The 18,790-nt window shown below is 48.2% G+C and overlaps 1 protein-coding gene across 1 annotated transcript in view; it reads left to right on the top strand.

Moving 5' to 3' along the window:
* The window catches only part of LOC137527276 (H-2 class II histocompatibility antigen, A-U alpha chain-like), a 55,131-nt gene that overhangs the window by 8,238 nt on the left and 28,103 nt on the right, over positions 1–18,790 (top strand). The window contains exon 2 of the mRNA XM_068247782.1: positions 11,387–11,635. Coding sequence (XP_068103883.1) covers positions 11,387–11,635 — 249 coding nt within the window. The remainder of the gene's footprint in view (positions 1–11,386; positions 11,636–18,790) is intronic.

The following is an 18,790-nucleotide window of genomic DNA, read 5'->3' as shown; positions in this document are numbered from 1 at the left end:
AGGACACCAGAGCTGTGGTGAGGACAGTACGTCCTGAGGAAGTCCCTGGGCGGGGCAAAACGCGTTGACGTAGCCCTGCATCACGCGCTGCGGATCCCTCCGCCCCCTCTGCCCTCCCGCGGGATCGCAACAATTATGCCCTTGTGGAGTGACCTGCACCATAACCGAATGGCTACCGCAACAGACACTGAAAGAAAGCTGGTCCCGAGTCTTGGCTAAAATAGTCGGTACTCCCACAGCACACATCACAAGTAATTTGCGGTTAGTTAGTCCGAAGCGGCAGCCTATGGATGACGCACTTGACCAATCCTTTGAGGAGGTGGTAACTATAATAAGAACAAACTTTTGATGTCGTCCAGGACCAGTTATGATACAATATGATGCATGATTTTGCATTGAAGTGTTCATTGCGGATATTATGGCAATATCGTGGTGACGTAAAGTAAATATGAAGTCTGCATACAAAAAAGTTTAAAACTGACTGGTCGGTTCATATGCTCGCTCGAGCAAGTCAGCATATACAAAGCGACCCATATATGTCCAAATAAGCACGCTTGGGAACATTTGTCTATGGTTCTACTTAATTAAATCTTGGAAAAAGGACAGAGAGAGACATTTACAATCCTTGGTTCCTAAAGGAGTTTTTTCTTGAACACAAGTTGTCCCCATTGGAAAGTGGAGCTATTTAATTTTGTGCACTGCTGGCTGCTATTTTTTGATCTGATTGAGTGCCACCCTTTTAGAACCGGTTCTCTCATCTATCGGGGTGGCGACCCCTGTTTGAGGGAGGAAATTATATATTTAGGGCATGGTGTTGTGATTGTGAGGGGGGGGGGGGGGGGGGGGGGTTATAGGGTGGTGGGGAGATTGCTGTCATTTGACAGCAAGTTGTCTATACCACCTGCACACGGGTCATATTAGGAGCATGGTTTACAGTTCCATTGTTATGCTTTCTTCAAACATTTGATGGTCTTGCTCATTTGCCCGGTGTGCAATGATGGAAGAATGACAGAACTGTTATAATATTTATGTCCAATTTGCATGGGGCCACCTTGAGTGTTTAAAAGTTTGGGCTGAATTTCCCTTAATATAATATTAATAGTTGTTGTGCATATACTATGTGCCTCCCCAGTACCCATGTAAATCATCTTGCTGCTGCTGCTTCCCAAGTATACAGTATATATGTTGTCCGCCCAGTATGCAGTGTTAAAAGCTCACCTGTCCACCGGAGAGAATACCGGCCTCCTCTGTCGTCCGTCACAGCAAGAGTCTGTACCACGTGACAACAGGCGCATGCATAGTTACATCGCTACATCTGCCTGGCGCCATGTGGTAAGGCACTCAAGGTGATGCCAGACACCAGAGGTGATAGATCCCTCCAACCAGATTTCAATTGAATGATCGATCGGGCACCCATGCTGCGCCAACCAATTCTCTTCCGACTTGATACAATTATTGAAGTGGAAGGTCGATCGGCCCACAATATCGAGTAATGTGTGGGCAACCTTGTGGAAATAATGGCTTAGTCCCCTATTCATCTCTAGTAATATTTAACCATTCAGGATAAGGAGCAGGAGCTTTAAAACTCGTAATGGAACATTTACAATGATAAAACTTTTTTTCAGTATAACACGATTTATAGGCTTACACATTAACAGATGTTATATTGTGCCTGTGATTGGTTAACTAAATGATATGTTTCACCTGTGCCGGTCCTCAGCATTAGAGAGGACTCGTATCATCTAACAGGAGCCTTTCCAGAGGAGGAGAATTGCTTGCATGAAGATGTCTATCCGCTGCTTGTCTGCACTGCTGACACTACTGACTGGAGCTACAACTACACAAGGTAGTGTGTCTCCACAAATAGCGCTATTGTAACCGCAATGTTGCTTGCAGGGCCGGTGCTTCCATAGGGGTAAGTTTGGCAACTACCTAGGGCCCCATCCAGGACCACCATCAGAATACTAACAATAGTTAGTATTGTACATAATTATTCAGCCCCCTGAGTCAAAACTTTGTAGAACCACCTTTTGCTGCAATTACAGCTGCCAGTCTTTTAGGGTATGTCTCTACCAGCTTTGCACATCTAGAGACTGAAATCCTTGCCCATTCTTCTTTGCAAAACAGCTCCAGCTCAGTCATATTAGATGGACAGCGTTTGTGAACAGCAGTTTTCAGATCTTGCCACAGATTCTTGATTGGATTTAGATCTGGACTTTGGGCCATTCTAACACATGGATATGTTTTGCTTTAAACCATTCCATTGTTGCCCTGGCTTTACGTTTAGGGTCGTTGTCCTGCTGGAAGGTGAACCTCCGCCCCAGTCTCAAGTCTTTTGCAGACTCCAAGAGGTTTTCTTCCAAGATTGCCCTGTATTTGGCTCCATCCATCTTCCCATCAACTCTGACCAGCATCCCTGTCCCTGCTGAAGAGAAGCACCCCCAGAGCATGATGCTGCCATCACCATATTTGACAGTGGGGATGGTGTGTTCAGAGTGGTATGCAGTGTTAGTTTTCCGCCACACATAGCATTTTGTATTTTGGCCAAAAAGTTCCATTTTGGTCTCATCTGACCAGAGCACCTTCTTCCACATGTTTGCTGTGTCCCTCACATGGCTTGTGGCAAACTGCAAATAGGACGTCTTATGCTTTTCTGTTAACAATGGCTTTCTTCTTGCCACTCTTCCATAAAGGCCAACTTTATGCAGTGCACGACTTATAGTTGTCCTATGGACAGAGTCTCCCACCTGAGCTGTAGATCTCTGCAGCTCGTCCAGAGTCACCATGGGCCTCTTGACAGCATTTCTGATCAGCACTTTCCTTGTTCGGCCTGTGAGTTTAGGTGGATGGCCTTGTCTTGGTAGGTTTACAGTTGTGCCATATTCCTTCCATTTCTGAATGATCGCTTGATAGAGATGGCCCGAACGGTTCACATGCAAACGTGTTCGCGCGAACAACGTGAATTTGTGTCGAATCGCAAACATTTAGTGAGTTCGACCCACCCCCATACTACATCATTGGGCTAAACTTTTACCCCCTACATCACAGTCAGCAGACACATGGCAGCCAATCAGGCTGCACTCCCTCCTGGAGCCCCCCCCCCCTTATAAAGGGCAGCAACGTCTGCCATTTTCTCACTCTGTCTGTGAGAGAAGGGAGAGACATTGGAGAGATAAGGAGAGCGTTAGTTAGGAGGTCTTGTTAGCTTGCTCCTTGCTGATATTTGTTGCTGAAAAGCACCACGAAAAAAAAGCTCTTTTGAGAGCTAATGTTCTTGTGAGGTTTTTTTGTGTGTGTGTGGCCCACTGACACTGCATATACAGCCCTGTCTGTCGCAGCTGGCCCTTGCTAATTGCTATACTGAGCCAGGCCCAGCTCATCCAGTGCATTTCTTTTCACTGCACCTTGCAATATACCACCAGCAGTCACTGCATACCTTTCACTGCATCTGTGTGACAGCACGCTGTTTTATATACCAGTCAGTGCATACCTGTTCACTGCACCTGTGTGACTGCACATTGTATTATACCAGCAGTCACTGCACACCTTTCACTGCATCTGTGTGACTGCACATTGTATTATAACTGCAGTCAGTGTATACCTTTCACTGCATCTGTGTGACTGCACATTGTATTATACCAGCAGTCTGTACCTTTAACTGCATCTCTGTGACTGCACATTGTATTATACCAGTCAGTGCATACCTTTCACTTGAATGGATGGCAGACTTGCCCTCCATAACAGATTCTCATTATAGGATTTCAAGTGTATTCATCTCATCATTATACAACAGTCAGTGCATACCTTTCACTGAATCTGTGTGACTGCACATTGTATTATACCAGCAGTCAATGTATACCTTTCACTGCATCTGTGTGACAGCACATTGTATTAGTCAAGTCAGTGCATACCTTTCACGTTATCCCCCCCAATATGGACAAAACGACAGGCAGAGGCAGGTCACCCAGCAGGTCTGTTTGAGCTCGTGCTGACATGATTTCGTGTGGCCCTGCATACCTTTTATTGCACCTCTGTGACAGCATGCAGTTTTATATATTAGTCATTGCATACCTGTTCACTGCACCTGTGTGTGTTACAGCTGCACATTGTATTGTAATACCAGTCCATGCATACCTTTCACTGCACCTGTGTGACTGCACATTGTTATACCATACAAGCAGTCACTGCATACCTTTCACTGCACCTGTGTGACTGCACATTGTTGTACCAGCAGTCTTTGCATACCTGTTAACTGCACCTGTGTGACTGACTGCACATTGTATTATTCAAGTCAGTGCATACCTTTCACTTCATCCCCCCCAATATGGACAAAACAGGCAGAGGCAGAGCCAGAGGCAGGCCACCTGGCCGGTCTGTTCGAGGTCATGCTGTCATGATTTCGTGCGGCCTTGGACCAACATACAGTGTTCAGAAGGCACATGTCATCAACTCCCAAGATTGTCAGGATGTAGTTGACTATTTAACACAGAACACCTCACCTTCCTCAGCTTCCACATGGAACCATGACATATCTTCCTCCTCCTGCTCTGATTTTGGCACCCCACTCAGCCGGCAGCCACCACCAAAGTGCCATCATCCCAGGGCTCAGTGGTGTGGAAATTTTTTTGTGTGTCTGCCTCAGATGAGAGCGATGCCATCTGTACTCTCTGCCACCAAAAATTGAGCCATGGAAAGAACAAGACCCGCGTAGGGACAACTGCCTTACAAAGACACATGATGAAAAAGCACAACCTGCAATGGGATGACCACCTAAGGAAAAGCAGCACACAAAAACAAAGTCACACACCGCGGTGAAAGATACTAGGCCGCAATTATTTCTCAAAAAAGGCGATACCCAAACTGTCCCGTGATGTTGAAAGGCAAGTGGTGTCATCTCTGGCACACAGCATTGGGTCAAGGGTCCATCTGACCACGGATGCCTGGTCTGCAAAGCATGGTCAGGCCTGCCGAAGACTAAGTCAGTCCCCACATACAGCATCTCTGCCTGCACGCCATGTGACTGCCTGCCCCAAGACTAAGTCGGTCCCTACACAGCATCTCTGCCTGCAGGCTACTTGACTGCCTTCTCCACCACCACCAACAGGGTCCAGGACTCCAGGTGGATTCCTGAATTTTTAAGGCCCCTGCTAGCAGCGACCGCTAACAAAAACAATAATAATTTTTTTCTGGTGCATCTACATGCCTGCCTAATTTTTCTGGCTGCACTGCGGCTGAAACAACAAATCAAAAGGCATGTACATGTGTCAATTCCCCTTTGTGATCGTTACCTTGCCGCGGTGAAGGGGCTTGCGAATCACAATGAAGCAATGACCACCGGCTATATGAGTGTGTTGGGGGGCACACCTGACCCAAGATAATAAGGTCGTTGCTTCATTGTGGACAGACCAAATTCGATCAGCTGGACAGTCACTGTTGTTCTGTCATTGGGCTACCTCAGCCCGACCATATGGGCTTGAAAGCCGTCATCGCCTGCACTCTCGCCATCATGCGCACCAGTCCAGCACAGCCATCACTACACAAACAGCTGTTTGCTGTGCGTTACACAGTGCATTTGGTCTGTCAGTGTGAAGCAGTACACTACTTACACTACCTGCTTATCCCTGTATACACACGCAAGATGTTTTCAAGCACTTTAGGCCTCCAATTTAGCAATGCAATGTGATTTCTGCCCTTTAGGGATTATAACGCTGCTGTGCGTCAAATCCGTAATTTTCCCAGGGACTTTTGGCATGTATCCTACTCCGCCCATGCCCCCCTCCAGGTGTTAGACCCCTTGAAACATCTTTTCCATCACTTTTGTGGCCAGAAACAGTGTTTGTATTTTTCAAAGTTCGCCTGCCCATTGAAGTCTATTGCGGTTTGCATGGTTCGCGCAAACTTTTTTGGAAGTTCGCGTTTGAGGTTCACAAACCTAAAATCGGAAGTTCGAGCCATCTCTATCGCTTGAACAGTGCTCCGTGGGATGTTCAAGGCTTTGGAAATCTTTTTGTATCCTAAGCCTGCTTTAAATTTCTCAAAAACTTTATCCCTGACCTGTCTGGAGTGTTCTTTGGACTTCATGGTGTTGTTGCTCCCAATATTCTCTTAGACAACCTCTGAGGCCATCACAGAGCAACTGTATTTGTACTGACATTACATTACACACAGGTGCACTCTATTTAGTCATTAGCACGCATCAGGCAATGTCTATAGGCAACTGTCTACACTCAGACCAAAGGGGGCTGAATAATTACGCACACACCACTTTGCAGTTATTTATTTGTAAAAAAATTTTGGAATCATGTATGATTTTCATTCCACTTCTCACGTACCCCCTCGGGGGAAGACCTGTACCTCACCACCGTGGGGAAGTCTATTAGGAGGTTCGGGCCATCTCTAATTATTATTATGTTCTTATCGTTAGATTAGTGTTAGTTCTTCCCCAAGGGGGTACGTCACCGCCGTGGGGAAGTCTATTAGGTAATAATTTGTGCACACATTATCACTGAAGCTAACACCCCCCTTTGCCTGTATTGAGTGCTAGTTGTGTGATTTAGTCCAGCTATTGGAGCTCTGCCCATCAATACAGATAAATCATTCAGGTATAAGTTTTGTTTGAAAGCGCTGCCATGTCTCCTGCTGTGCAAATTGAATGTTAGTATACTTGTGGCTAGCTGCATTCACTGCTTCACATCCACTTTCAAAATTTTAGATTAGAATTAGCACATAATTTGCATCTGTTTTGTATTCAAGGCATGTATTTAGTTCCAGAGGGGCTCTGCATTGCCTCTGTAGGCTTACATTTCAGGTGCATCCTTGAGCACTGTCACTTTTTTGTCTGTTTGTTCTATGAAATATGTATACCATTTATTTGATAAGCAGCACGAGGGATATTATGTTTTTATCGTTAGATTAGTGTTAGGTCTTCCCCGAGGGGGTACGTTACCGCCGTGGGGAAGTCTATTAGATAATAATTTGTGCACACATTATCACTGAAGCTAACACCCCCCTTTGCCTGTAGTGAGAGCTAGGTGTGTAATGTAGTCCAGTTATTGGAGCTCTGCACATCAATGCAGATAAATCATTCAGGTATAAGTTTTGTTTGAAAGCGCTGCCATGTCTCCCACTGTGCAAATTAGATGAACGAAGCTGCCCGGAGAGATGGCGAGGGGGGCCCCAGCCAGTGGCGGCTCCAGCTTCAGATTTTTGGGGGGGCTCAAGAGGGGCACAATGGCTGGCAGGCGGGGCTCATGGGGGGAATTTGCGGCGCGCGAAGCGCGCCGCGGCGACCATGTGGGCGTGGTCATGACATCATGTGGGAGGGGCTAACTAATGTATTTGTACCAGCTAATGTAGTTGCATAAAAAAAATATAAAGTAAATGCACATAATGACAGACAGCGTTTCCCCAGCAAATGCACGTAATGACAGACAGGGTTTTTCCAGTAAATGCATGTAATAAGAGACAGCGTTTCACCAGTAAATGCACGTAATGACAGACAGCCTTTCACCAGTAAATGCATGTAAGGAGGGACAGCGTTTCCCCAGACAGCATTTCACCAGTAAATGCACGTAATGAGCGTATTGTGAGCTGGGGAGATCCCAAGCACATGACACCCATGTCCCCTCCAGCACAAAACCCCTGTACTCCCAGAAAATCACACCCCTGTCCTCTCCAGAACATGCCAATACTGTCCCTCTCAGCACATCACACCCCAGTCCCCTCCAGCACATCACACCCCAGTCCCCTCCAGCACATCACACCCCAGTCCCCTCCAGCACCTCACTTCACTGTCCCCTCCAGCACATCACACACCTGTCCCCTCCAGTACATCACACATCTGTCCCCTCCAGTACATCACACATCTGTCCCCTCCAGTACATCACACACCTGTCCCTCTGTAACCCCAGCAGCACATCTCATTCCTCCCTCTAGCACTGACCCCATCCTTCAGCCCAGGACCCCAGAGCAGCTGGTACTTGAGTGGCAGCAAGAGAAGTATGTGGCTCCCATGGTCCTGGGTCCGTCTGGGGGGTGTGGAGGAGGAAGAAGCCATCTACTGCTGTTGCATTTCTGCTTAAATATACCCCCCACCCTCATTCTCCCCTGTGGTGGTGCTGCTGCTGACGCTAACACACCTCAGATTGGCGGCGAGCAGGATATAAGAGTCAGCCAGAACAGCGCATTGCAGCCACGCGGTGAAATCAAATGCAGGAAGTGATATCATCGGTCACGTCCAGCATTTAAAGTCCACCGTGCGGCTGCTATGCGCTGGTCTGGCTGATTCCTATCTACTGCTCGCCGCCGATCTGAGGTGTGTTAGCGTCAGCAGCAGCACCACCACAGGGGAGAATAAGGGGCAGGTGCGTTGCCAGCATCCCAAAAGATTCGGGGCACTTCTGGGCACCAATAAAAAGAAACCGTGTGACATGCTGTGGTGTTTGTGGGCATGGCAATGACAGGTTATATGTCACCATAATAAAAAAGAATAAGGCTAGAAGTCTCAGAGCTAGTCTACTTTAGGAGACCCAGCAGGAAACCTCATAGGGAACAACTCTCCAATCACAGCACCCTTTACCCCACAGAGCATTGTGATTGGCTGAACAACGTGGACGTAGTTTATTACAACCTATCTGAAACCTACAAGTTCAAGAGCATGCCATCCACCCAATCACGTTAGCTAGATTTCCTGCTGGGTCCCCTAAAGTAGATTAGCTCCGAAGTCTCCTATAGAATCTTCCCACATAACAGCCAAAATATCTCACACATAGCAATTTTTAGGCAGCAAATCCCCCATTTAGCAGCTAGGCACTACATCTACCACATAGTAATACAGCTGCATATGTCCCACATAGTACAGTAATTAGGCATCCATCACATAGCAATAGGACTGCATGTATCCCCCATTTATACCCCTGCATGGCAGTTAGGCAGCATAACCCTCTGCACAGTAGTAAGGTAGCAGATGGATAGTAGGAAGTAGGATAGTAGGAAGTAGAAAGGTAGCAGATGGATAGTAGGAAGTAGTAAGGTAGCAGAGCACACAGCAATTAGTGACACATACCACTTAATAGGTAGACGTTTCCCATATAGCAATTAGGCACCCTGATTTTGCACCATATCATTCATATAATAGGCAACAGGTTAGCTATTAAGCAGTCAGGTAAAGTGCATTATTTTCAGTGTATGGTGAAGATGTGTGACTCCCTTCCCTGCACAGCAGAGTAACATGCTAAGAGACATTTACTTGGTGATCTGTTATCCTAATGTATGCCCAGAATCCCTGCTTGCTTTCACAGTATCTATCCTGCTGCTGCTTTCCCCTAGACGTCATAGACTCACACTAGTCACTAGTAATCCCTCCATGTCTGCTTCTCTCCCTGGTGTCAGCTATCAGACATCCATGATCTGCCCTTTAGTCCACTGGTGGTGTGAGTGAAGTCGTGGGGGAGAAACACTCACAGACACCGCTGATTTCTGACTACTGCAGCATCAGACATTCCTCCAGCCTCCTGCTTCTCCTCCTCTCTTCTTCAATTCTTCTTAGCTTTTCAAACACCCGCACTCCCTGTCAGTTGAAACTGTATCCTTCCGCCCTGCAGCTGCAAAATCCTGTATCCTTACGCCTTTGAGTCAGCTAGTGTAAATATGCAGCGATCGGGACTATTTTGTACAGTGGAAATGCCCGTTCGGGGCACAGTCGGGCTGATACCGGCACGTGCTACAAATAAATTGAGCTTAACAACGACACTGATGAGGGCAGAACATTTAAGCAGCAGCAGCATGAGGGAAAGATTTTTTTTTAAAGTACACTCAGCTCTGGGGGGGGCTTTGGGGGAGGCTTACAGTTTGTCAGCTGGGGCTTCAGCCCCGGCAAGCCCCAGTGTAGCGCCGCCCTGGCCCCAGCTGTAGGGGGCATGAAGAGGCTCCAGGTAGGTATAAATGTTTTTCATTCATTTGTCTCAGGTACACTTTAAGTGATGTTACAAAATGGAGAGCTTATTCTTGATTTGTAGTGTCCTGTTTTATACATCCTTGCAATGTGGGCGGTAATCAGGGTTTGTCCCTGTGCTAGAAGCTGGGCGTCCCCTGCTTTTTGGAGGGAAAACGTTGGTCTTGAATGTATTACTTGTCCATATTTTGGGCATCATTCATATACAATAATGGCATATTCATGATCCATATAAAATCTGCAGATATTTAAAAAGTGTACCTGAGATGAGGAAGAAAAAAATGTATACATACCTTCCCCCAGTCCCCTTCAGGCCAATCGCTCCCTCGTGTCCTTCTGTGCAGGTTCCGGTCATGGGAGCATGGCTTCTAAGTGCAACCACTGAAATATACCGGGCCGTCTAGCGGGGGATTGGAGCAGCCAGGGAGACGGCGAGGGAATAATCGACCTGACGGGGGCTGGAGGAAGCCCCAGGTATGTATACATTTTTTTTGTCCCTATCTCTGTTTCCCTTTAAGGGTATTCCCTTCCCTTACAGAGACATTAAATCCCGGGGTTTCTGCTTATATCCTGTCACAACACAATACAATCTCAGATTGGATGATAATTGACAATTCCGATTGCGCTTCTCATTGTTCTGTTGTGAGAGCGTCCATCAATTGGACTGTTTGTTTCCAACATATCTCTCAGACGGTCTATTATCCTGCTGAAAAGGACCTGTGTCAATAGGCATTGCCCTTGCTATAAAGGGGTACTTATAACCTGCAACAATATTTCTGTGAGTGGTATGTGTTGAAGAGGTTGATTCACTAAAAAGTGGTAAATTTGGAGTTCGCAGACAGCAATTTTACTGATACCTATGCCAGTAGATTAGCATGTGTGAAGTGTTGTGCGATTTGTGCAAATGGCATTATTAGGGTGACACGTGTTGCTACGGTAACACACGTTATGTAAATTGTGTAATGCGTGTTGCCATAGTAAAGTGAGCCTCACCTTGATAATGCCAGTTGCACTAATTATGCAACGTGCACTACTTTACTGTTGGGAGTACTGGTAACATTACCATGTGCCCATTGTAGGCGGCCTTCACAAATGCTCACTCTCTACAAGTTGCAGCCACTCAGCACTGTCACCTGATGAAGGGGGTGTAACCCACAAAACGCATTGTATTTGTGCCCACTACATATCTCTTACCACTAATTGGTTGTCCTGTTTTAGGAGGTATAAGGAATTACTGTAATTACTCACCATTTTAGATTGCAATTGTTATTTTGCTGAATGCCTCCATAGGTATATTTGCATACTTAATAAATCCAGGCTAGATTTAAGGAATCACCTATGTTTTCCAGTAGTCTGTATACTTGGGAGAACCTTAGTTAAAAACATTTTTGCAGTCTGTTTTTGTGCATCTTAGATTTTTGTCTTTCATTGCAGGGGATTGCTGTAACCACCACGGGGCAGATATGGTCCAGCCTCTGACACCAGCTGGGGAACACCTGTACGATTATATAGGAAATGAGATGTTCAGAGTGGATACCGACACAAGAACGATAGTGTGGACACTGCCTGGCCTGGGGACTTTCCGACCCTTTGATTTTTGGATAGATGTGGACAATATCTTGATGCCAAAGCACAGTTTAGATGTTGTAATGAGACATACAAACTACACTCCAGCAATCAGCGGTAAGAGGGGATTTGGTAGTTTAAAGGTCCACTATCATGAAAAATTTCACTTATGAAAATACATTTAAACACATACTTAGGAAAAGTGCATTTATCTCAGATTAAAATGAGCTATAAATTACTTTTCTCTTATGCTGCTGTCACTTGCAGTAGGTAGTAAATACCTGACTGATCTGGCAGGTTTTGGAATAGTCACATCTCTTCACAGGGATTCAGAATTTTCTTTATTCTTTTCAAAACCCTCCCTGTAAAGGATCTATACAAAGATACCTGCAAGTATCCCTATTCCCTACTTGATCACACACTATTTTGGAAGTTGGTCTGAGAAACTGCCATTCAGTAAGTGCTTAAAGGACTTACGAGGCCAAGATTTGAGAAAAAAAAAAAAAAGTTAGCTACCTGCGTCAGCTTGTAAAGCACGGAGGACGCCGACTCAGTGCCGTTCCGCCGGGTTCCCGCCGCTCAATAGCCCCCCGAACGGTCCCCGACCGCGCGGCCCGGGTCGGGCTCTCCAGCCTGTACAAAGATGGCGGCCGGAGCGGCTGTGCAGCTCTAAGGCCCCGTTCACACTTGCGGTTTTGCAAAAACCGCACCGGATGTCCGGACCGCACCGGAGCCGGATCGGACCTGAACCGTACGGTTCCTGTCCGGATCCGGTCCGGATCCGGTCCGGTTGCATACGGTTTCCGTGCGGTATGAACACGGTTGCGGTCCGGATCCGGATTCTTAAAGAGATAACAACCTGTATAAATACCTGGGGTTCTGGGAGGTCAGCAGAAGCTCTGGGGTCATTGTTGGAGACAGCTGGACGTGTGGAGACCATCCTTGGATACAGAGACAGCAGTTGGGACCATGGATCCAGTCATTTTTTACGCTTATTACCTGGGAATTCTCTCCTTCCTGTTGTTTACCTACTACTATGTGGGGAGAAGGCGTGCTCCTCGCAGGAGATGGTGGGTGCACCCTCTACTAGCCAGGAGGCAGAGGAAGGGAGAGTTCCAGGCCCTCTACCGGGACCTCAGACGACACCCACAGAAGTTCTACAGCTACACTCGGATGTCTATTCCCCTGTAAGTATATAGGCCTAAATACACCAACCCCCACCATTCCTAAACACCCCACCCTCACCCCCACAACACCTCATCCCTGTATACCTAGCTAAACACACCACCCTGACCCCCACACCCCTGTATACCTAGCTATACACTACACCCCCACCCTCCACAACACTCCCAAACCTCTGTAAACACACCTCCCCCATCCTCCACCCAACACCTTGTCCCACAACATACTTTACAGCTTCTTCCTTTCCATCTCCTGACAGGTTTGATACCCTTTTGGAGATGGTGAAGGATGACCTTAGGAAGAAGGATACCACGTTCAGGAGAGCAGTCACACCACAAGAACAACTACTCATCACACTGAGGTATGTAAAAACAAATTTTTTTATTGCAAAAACAACCACTTTCCAACATGGAAACATTCTTCCAACATGGAAGACAAAAAAATAACATATCTATGGTATAGCCCGGTCAGTTTTAAGGAACACCAACCACCAACTTTGTGCTGGAAGAGTTGCCCAAGTGTCTTTCGGGGACACCAGTCCCTAATATTAAAGTGCTTCAAAAACCTAACCACTGGCACATGACCCTCTGAGCCATGGATGAAGGACACAGGTCAGTGAAAAGGCTAGGCCTCTCACCGACCAGTCAAGGTGTCCTTCATCCATGGCTCCAAGGGTCTTGTGCAAGTGGTTAGGAACAAGAACAAAGTGAGGAGCAAGAGGAACCGAAGGCAGAGGTGCAGGACTACAGGTAGTGTCTTTAGGGGACACCAGGCCCTACATTAGTGCTTCCAAAACCTAACCACTGGCACAGGACCCTCTGAGCCATGGATCAAGGACACAGGTCAGTGAAAAGGCAAGGCCTCTCACCGACCAGTCAAGGTGTCCTTCATCCATGGCTCCAAGGGTCTTGTGCAAGTGGTTAGGAACAAGAACAAAGTGAGGAGCAAGAGGAACCGATGGCAGAGGTGCAGGACTACAGGTAGTGTCTTTCGGGGACACCAGGCCCTAAATTAGTGCTTCTAAAACCTAACCACTGGCACAGGACCCTCTGAGCCATGGATGAAGGACACAGGTCAGTGAAAAGGCTAGCCCTCTCACCGACCAGTCAAGGTGTCCTTCATCCATTGTTCCAAGGGTCTTGTGCAAGTGGTTAGGAACAAGAACAAAGTGAGGAGCAAGAGGAACCGATGGCAGAGGTGCAGGACTACAGGTAGTGTCTTTCGGGGACACCAGGCCCTAAATTAGTGCTTCTAAAACCTAACCACTGGCACAGGACCCTCTGAGCCATGGATGAAGGACACAGGTCAGTGAAAAGGCTAGCCCTCTCACCGACCAGTCAAGGTGTCCTTCATCCATTGTTCCAAGGGTCTTGTGCAAGTGGTTAGGAACAAGAACAAAGTGAGGAGCAAGAGGAACCGATGGCAGAGGTGCAGGACTACAGGTAGTGTCTTTCGGGGACACCAGGCCCTAAATTAGTGCTTCTAAAACCTAACCACTGGCACAGGACCCTCTGAGCCATGGATGAAGGACACAGGTCAGTGAAAAGGCTAGCCCTCTCACCGACCAGTCAAGGTGTCCTTCATCCATTGTTCCAAGGGTCTTGTGCAAGTGGTTAGGAACAAGAACAAAGTGAGGAGCAAGAGGAACCGATGGCAGAGGTGCATGACTACAGGTGCAGTGCAACAGGCACAAGGTTGTGACCCAGGTAGTGTCTTTCGGGGACACCAGGCCCTAATAAATTGAAGTGCTTTAAAAACCTAACCACTGGCACATGACCCTCTGAGCCATGGGTGAAGGACACAGGTCAGTGAAAAGGCTAGGCCTCTCACCGACCAGTCAAGGTGTCCTTCATCCATGGCTCCAAGGGTCTTGTGCAAGTGGTTAGGAACAAGAACAAAGTGAGGAGCAAGAGGAACCGATGGCAGAGGTGCAGGACTACAGGTGCAGTGCAACAGGCACAAGGTTGTGACCCAGGTAGTGTCTTTCGGGGACACCAGGCCCTAATAAATTGAAGTGCTTTAAAAACCTAACCACTGGCACATGACCCTCTGAGCCATGGGTGAAGGACACAGGTCAGTGAAAAGGCTAGGCCTCTCACCGACCAGTCAAGGTGTCCTTCATCCATGGCTCCAAGGGTCTTGTGCAAGTGGTTAGGAACAAGAACAAAGTGAGGAGCAAGAGGAACCGATGGCAGAGGTGCAGGACTACAGGTGCAGTGCAACAGGCACAAGGTTGTGACCCAGGTAGTGTCTTTCGGGGACACCAGGCCCTAATAAATTGAAGTGCTTTAAAAACCTAACCACTGGCACATGACCCTCTGAGCCATGGGTGAAGGACACAGGTCAGTGAAAAGGCTAGGCCTCTCACCGACCAGTCAAGGTGTCCTTCATCCATGGCTCCAAGGGTCTTGTGCAAGTGGTTAGGAACAAGAACAAAGTGAGGAGCAAGAGGAACCGATGGCAGAGGTGCATGACTACAGGTGCAGTGCAACAGGCACAAGGTTGTGACCCAGGTAGTGTCTTTCGGGGACACCAGGCCCTAATAAATTGAAGTGCTTTAAAAACCTAACCACTGGCACATGACCCTCTGAGCCATGGGTGAAGGACACAGGTCAGTGAAAAGGCTAGGCCTCTCACCGACCAGTCAAGGCGTCCTTCATCCATGGTTCAAAGGGTCTTGTGCAAGTGATTAGGATCAACAAAGTAAGGAACAAGAGGAATCAAAGGCACAGGTGCAGGACTACAGGTGCAGTGCAACAGGCACAAGGTTGTGACCCAGGTAGTGTCTTTCGGGGACACCAGGCCCTAAAGTTCAAGTCCAGCAAAACCAAAAGTTAAAAAGCCCTGTGATGGTATCCTTCCTCCGCGGATCGGAGGTATTCAGAGGAGCATGTCCAGGAACAATTTGACTTTTTTTTTCAAATTGTATCGGCACCACTACTCGAAAAGGTGGGAGTTGCTGCCTGGAAATCTGGACTCTCTTGGGTGCTGGTCGTGGATGAGCTGGACCCTGACAGCGGTGGCCCATATTGACTGCCTCTGTAGCCGGTGTACATCTGTGATGATTGCCAGGTGGGCACCGCTGTTGGTTGTGGGGGTCTAAAAATTGGTGGTTGCAATAATGGCGTGTCCATGTGCTGTTTAATCACCTCCAGCAAATTGGAATGGCACGCCATCAGGTTTTGGGAAGGCACCTTTTCCAGATATGGTATTAGAGACATCACAGTGTGAAAACACGGGTGTGCCTGCAATTTCAGTAGTTCCTTGCTTTGTTGATGCATTTGCTGCATCATGTTCTGCAGCTGGCCCACCGACTGATGATGCTGCGCACGCATTTGGTCGATTTCTCCTCTGTGCATCTCATGCATCATTTTAAGCTCGTCCCTGTAGTGCCCATGTACAGCGTCGAGCTCACATTGCAGTGAAGTGATGTGGGACTTGTACTGCTCCATGATGTGGCCCCTGTCCTCATCTTGCAACTGCCGGGTTATGAGAGTTTGGTGGCTCTGAAGAATCCCGAGAAGTCCGGAGACAGCCCCGGACATCTCGGACTCTGTCTCTCTCCTTGTTGGGGGGAGGGTACCTCGACGCCTCACTGGTGTGGTGGTTCTCACTGGTGGTGTGGCAGCATCTTCCCGTCCTCTGGCCTGTGTCGGGGTTGCCCTGCGCGCTGGCTGTGCTGCAGTCTCTCGGTGCTCCTCACTTTGTTCTTGTTCCCCCGGAGCTTCCATAGCGGTCGATTGTGGAGGTTCAGCTTCTTCCACACTCGGTCCTGCAACCTCAACATCCAAGCTCTCTTCTGCCAAGTCATCATCAAAGGAGAGAGTTGGGATTAAGGACTCCCTCCTCCTACGCCTCTCCTCGGGGCAATAGGTTACATCGGCGACGTCATCATCCACCAAGCTCTCCTCACTGCTGAACCGTGCCTCCTGGGTCGGTTCCTCTTGCTCCAAATTGTCTTCAGTCCTGTAGATAAAAACAATATTTATTGGTGTGCCAAACAGCATGTGGCGTCAATTCACAGAGCTAGCAAACACTAGCAATCACTTTATCAACCGTTTCTACCCAACATTTGATAAAGCTTGTGAGAAAAGTTCGCTAGCCATGGGAATTGAGGCCATAGCAATACATGGCCGAAGTCATGGTATGAGCTCTCAGTTCCTGCCCACAGTAGTGGTACTTACAGTCTAGGTTCCAGGCTTGCATTGATGAAAGACAATTGCTTGGCAAATTGGTAGTCTTTTTGTCGCCTTCCCCCGCCACTGCCACTTCGTTCAGCAAGTTTTTTCTTCCGTAGCCATTTCACGTATGCATCCCGTATATTGCGCCACCTTGTCTTGAACCTTTCTCCTGTAACGACATGAAAAATTGATTTCGATTATTTCTCTTGTAGGTACATCGCAACTGGACAAACATATACATCGCTACATGTCACATTTCGTATTGGGAAGAGCACGGTGGCAGGCATCGTCGTGAGGACTTCGAGGATCCTTTGGACGCGACTGAGGGCCAGATACATGCCTGTGCCGGACACCACGAAATGGGAGGAGATCGCCCAGGGCTTCTGGACCGAGTGCAAGTTTCCTAATTGTGTTGGCGCACTGGATGGGAAACACATCCGGATTCAGAAACCCGTGGGGAGTGGCAGCCATTATTTCAACTATAAAAAATACTTCAGCATTGTTCTAATGGCAGTGGCAGATGCGGACTACAAGTTTGTGTACGTGGATGTGGGGTCGTACGGTAGTTCCAATGACTCTGGAATTTTCCAGCGTACGACCCTTTGCCGGCTGATGGAGGAAGGCAGACTGCGTCTCCCCCGTGACAGACCCTGGCCTGGGACAAGGGCACCGGCCTACCCCTATGTGTTTGTGGGGGACGAGGCCTTCGCCCTGTCCGACCATGTAATGCGTCCGTACCCAGACAGGGGACTTGATGCCAGCCAACTAAACTTCAATGCTCGGTTGAGCCGTGCAAGGAGAATGGTGGAGTGCACATTTGGGATCCTGGTGTCAAAGTGGAGGGTGTTCCACACGCCCATGCTGCTAAAACCGGGCAACGCAGTTGTCGTGGTGAAGGCAGCATGCATCCTCCACAACTTTGTGCGGCAGGAGGAAAGAGAGACTCCGGAACCCCCGAATGTGCTTCCACTAATGCCCCTGCGGAGGTATGCAACCAGGCCAAGGGTAGTGTCACTGCGGAACAGGGACCAACTGAGACTTTATTTTACCACACCACCAGGACGAGGGTGAATGTTTGGTTTTTAATATGTTTTGTTGAAATGTGTTTATTTTGGAGTTTCAAGTTTTTGAGTGATTTTAAATGTATTAATTTTTTACAATAAATTGATGTATAATAATTGGTCATTGTGTATGTTTTATGTGCACAGGTGGGGTACATCGCAGGTGGGTGGGATACATCACAGGTGGGTGGGATACATCACAGGTGGGGTACAGGTGGGTGGGATACATCACAGGTGGGGTACATCACAGGTGGGGTACATCACAGGTGGGTGGGATACAGCACAGGTGGGGTACAGGTGGGTGGGATACATCACAGGTGGGATACATCACAGGTGGGGTAGAGGTGGGTGGGATACATCACAGGTGGGGTAGAGGTGGGTGGGATACATCACAGGTGGGGTAGAGGTGGGTGGGATATATCACAGGTGGGGTAGAGGTGGGTGGGATACATCACAGGTGGGGTACAGGTGGGTGGGATACATCACAGGTGGGGTACAGGTGGGTGGGATACATCACAGGTGGGGTACAGGTGGGTGGGATACATCACAGGTGGGGTACAGGTGGGTGGGATACATCACAGGTGGGGTACAGGTGGGTGGGATACAGCACAGGTGGGGTACATCACAGGTGGGTGGGATACAGCACAGGTGGGATACATCACAGGTGGGGTACAGGTGGGTGGGATACATCACAGGTGGGGTACATCACAGGTGGGTGGGATACAGCACAGGTGGGGTAGAGGTGGGTGGGATACATCACAGGTGGGGTACAGGTGGGTGGGATACAGCACAGGTGGGGTAGAGGTGGGTGGGATACATCACAGGTGGGGTACAGGTGGGTGGGATAC

This window comes from Hyperolius riggenbachi, chromosome 8 (genome assembly GCF_040937935.1).
Source record: "Hyperolius riggenbachi isolate aHypRig1 chromosome 8, aHypRig1.pri, whole genome shotgun sequence".
NCBI classification, from domain to species: domain Eukaryota; kingdom Metazoa; phylum Chordata; class Amphibia; order Anura; family Hyperoliidae; genus Hyperolius; species Hyperolius riggenbachi.
This window is presented reverse-complemented; position numbering and strand designations above follow the sequence as displayed.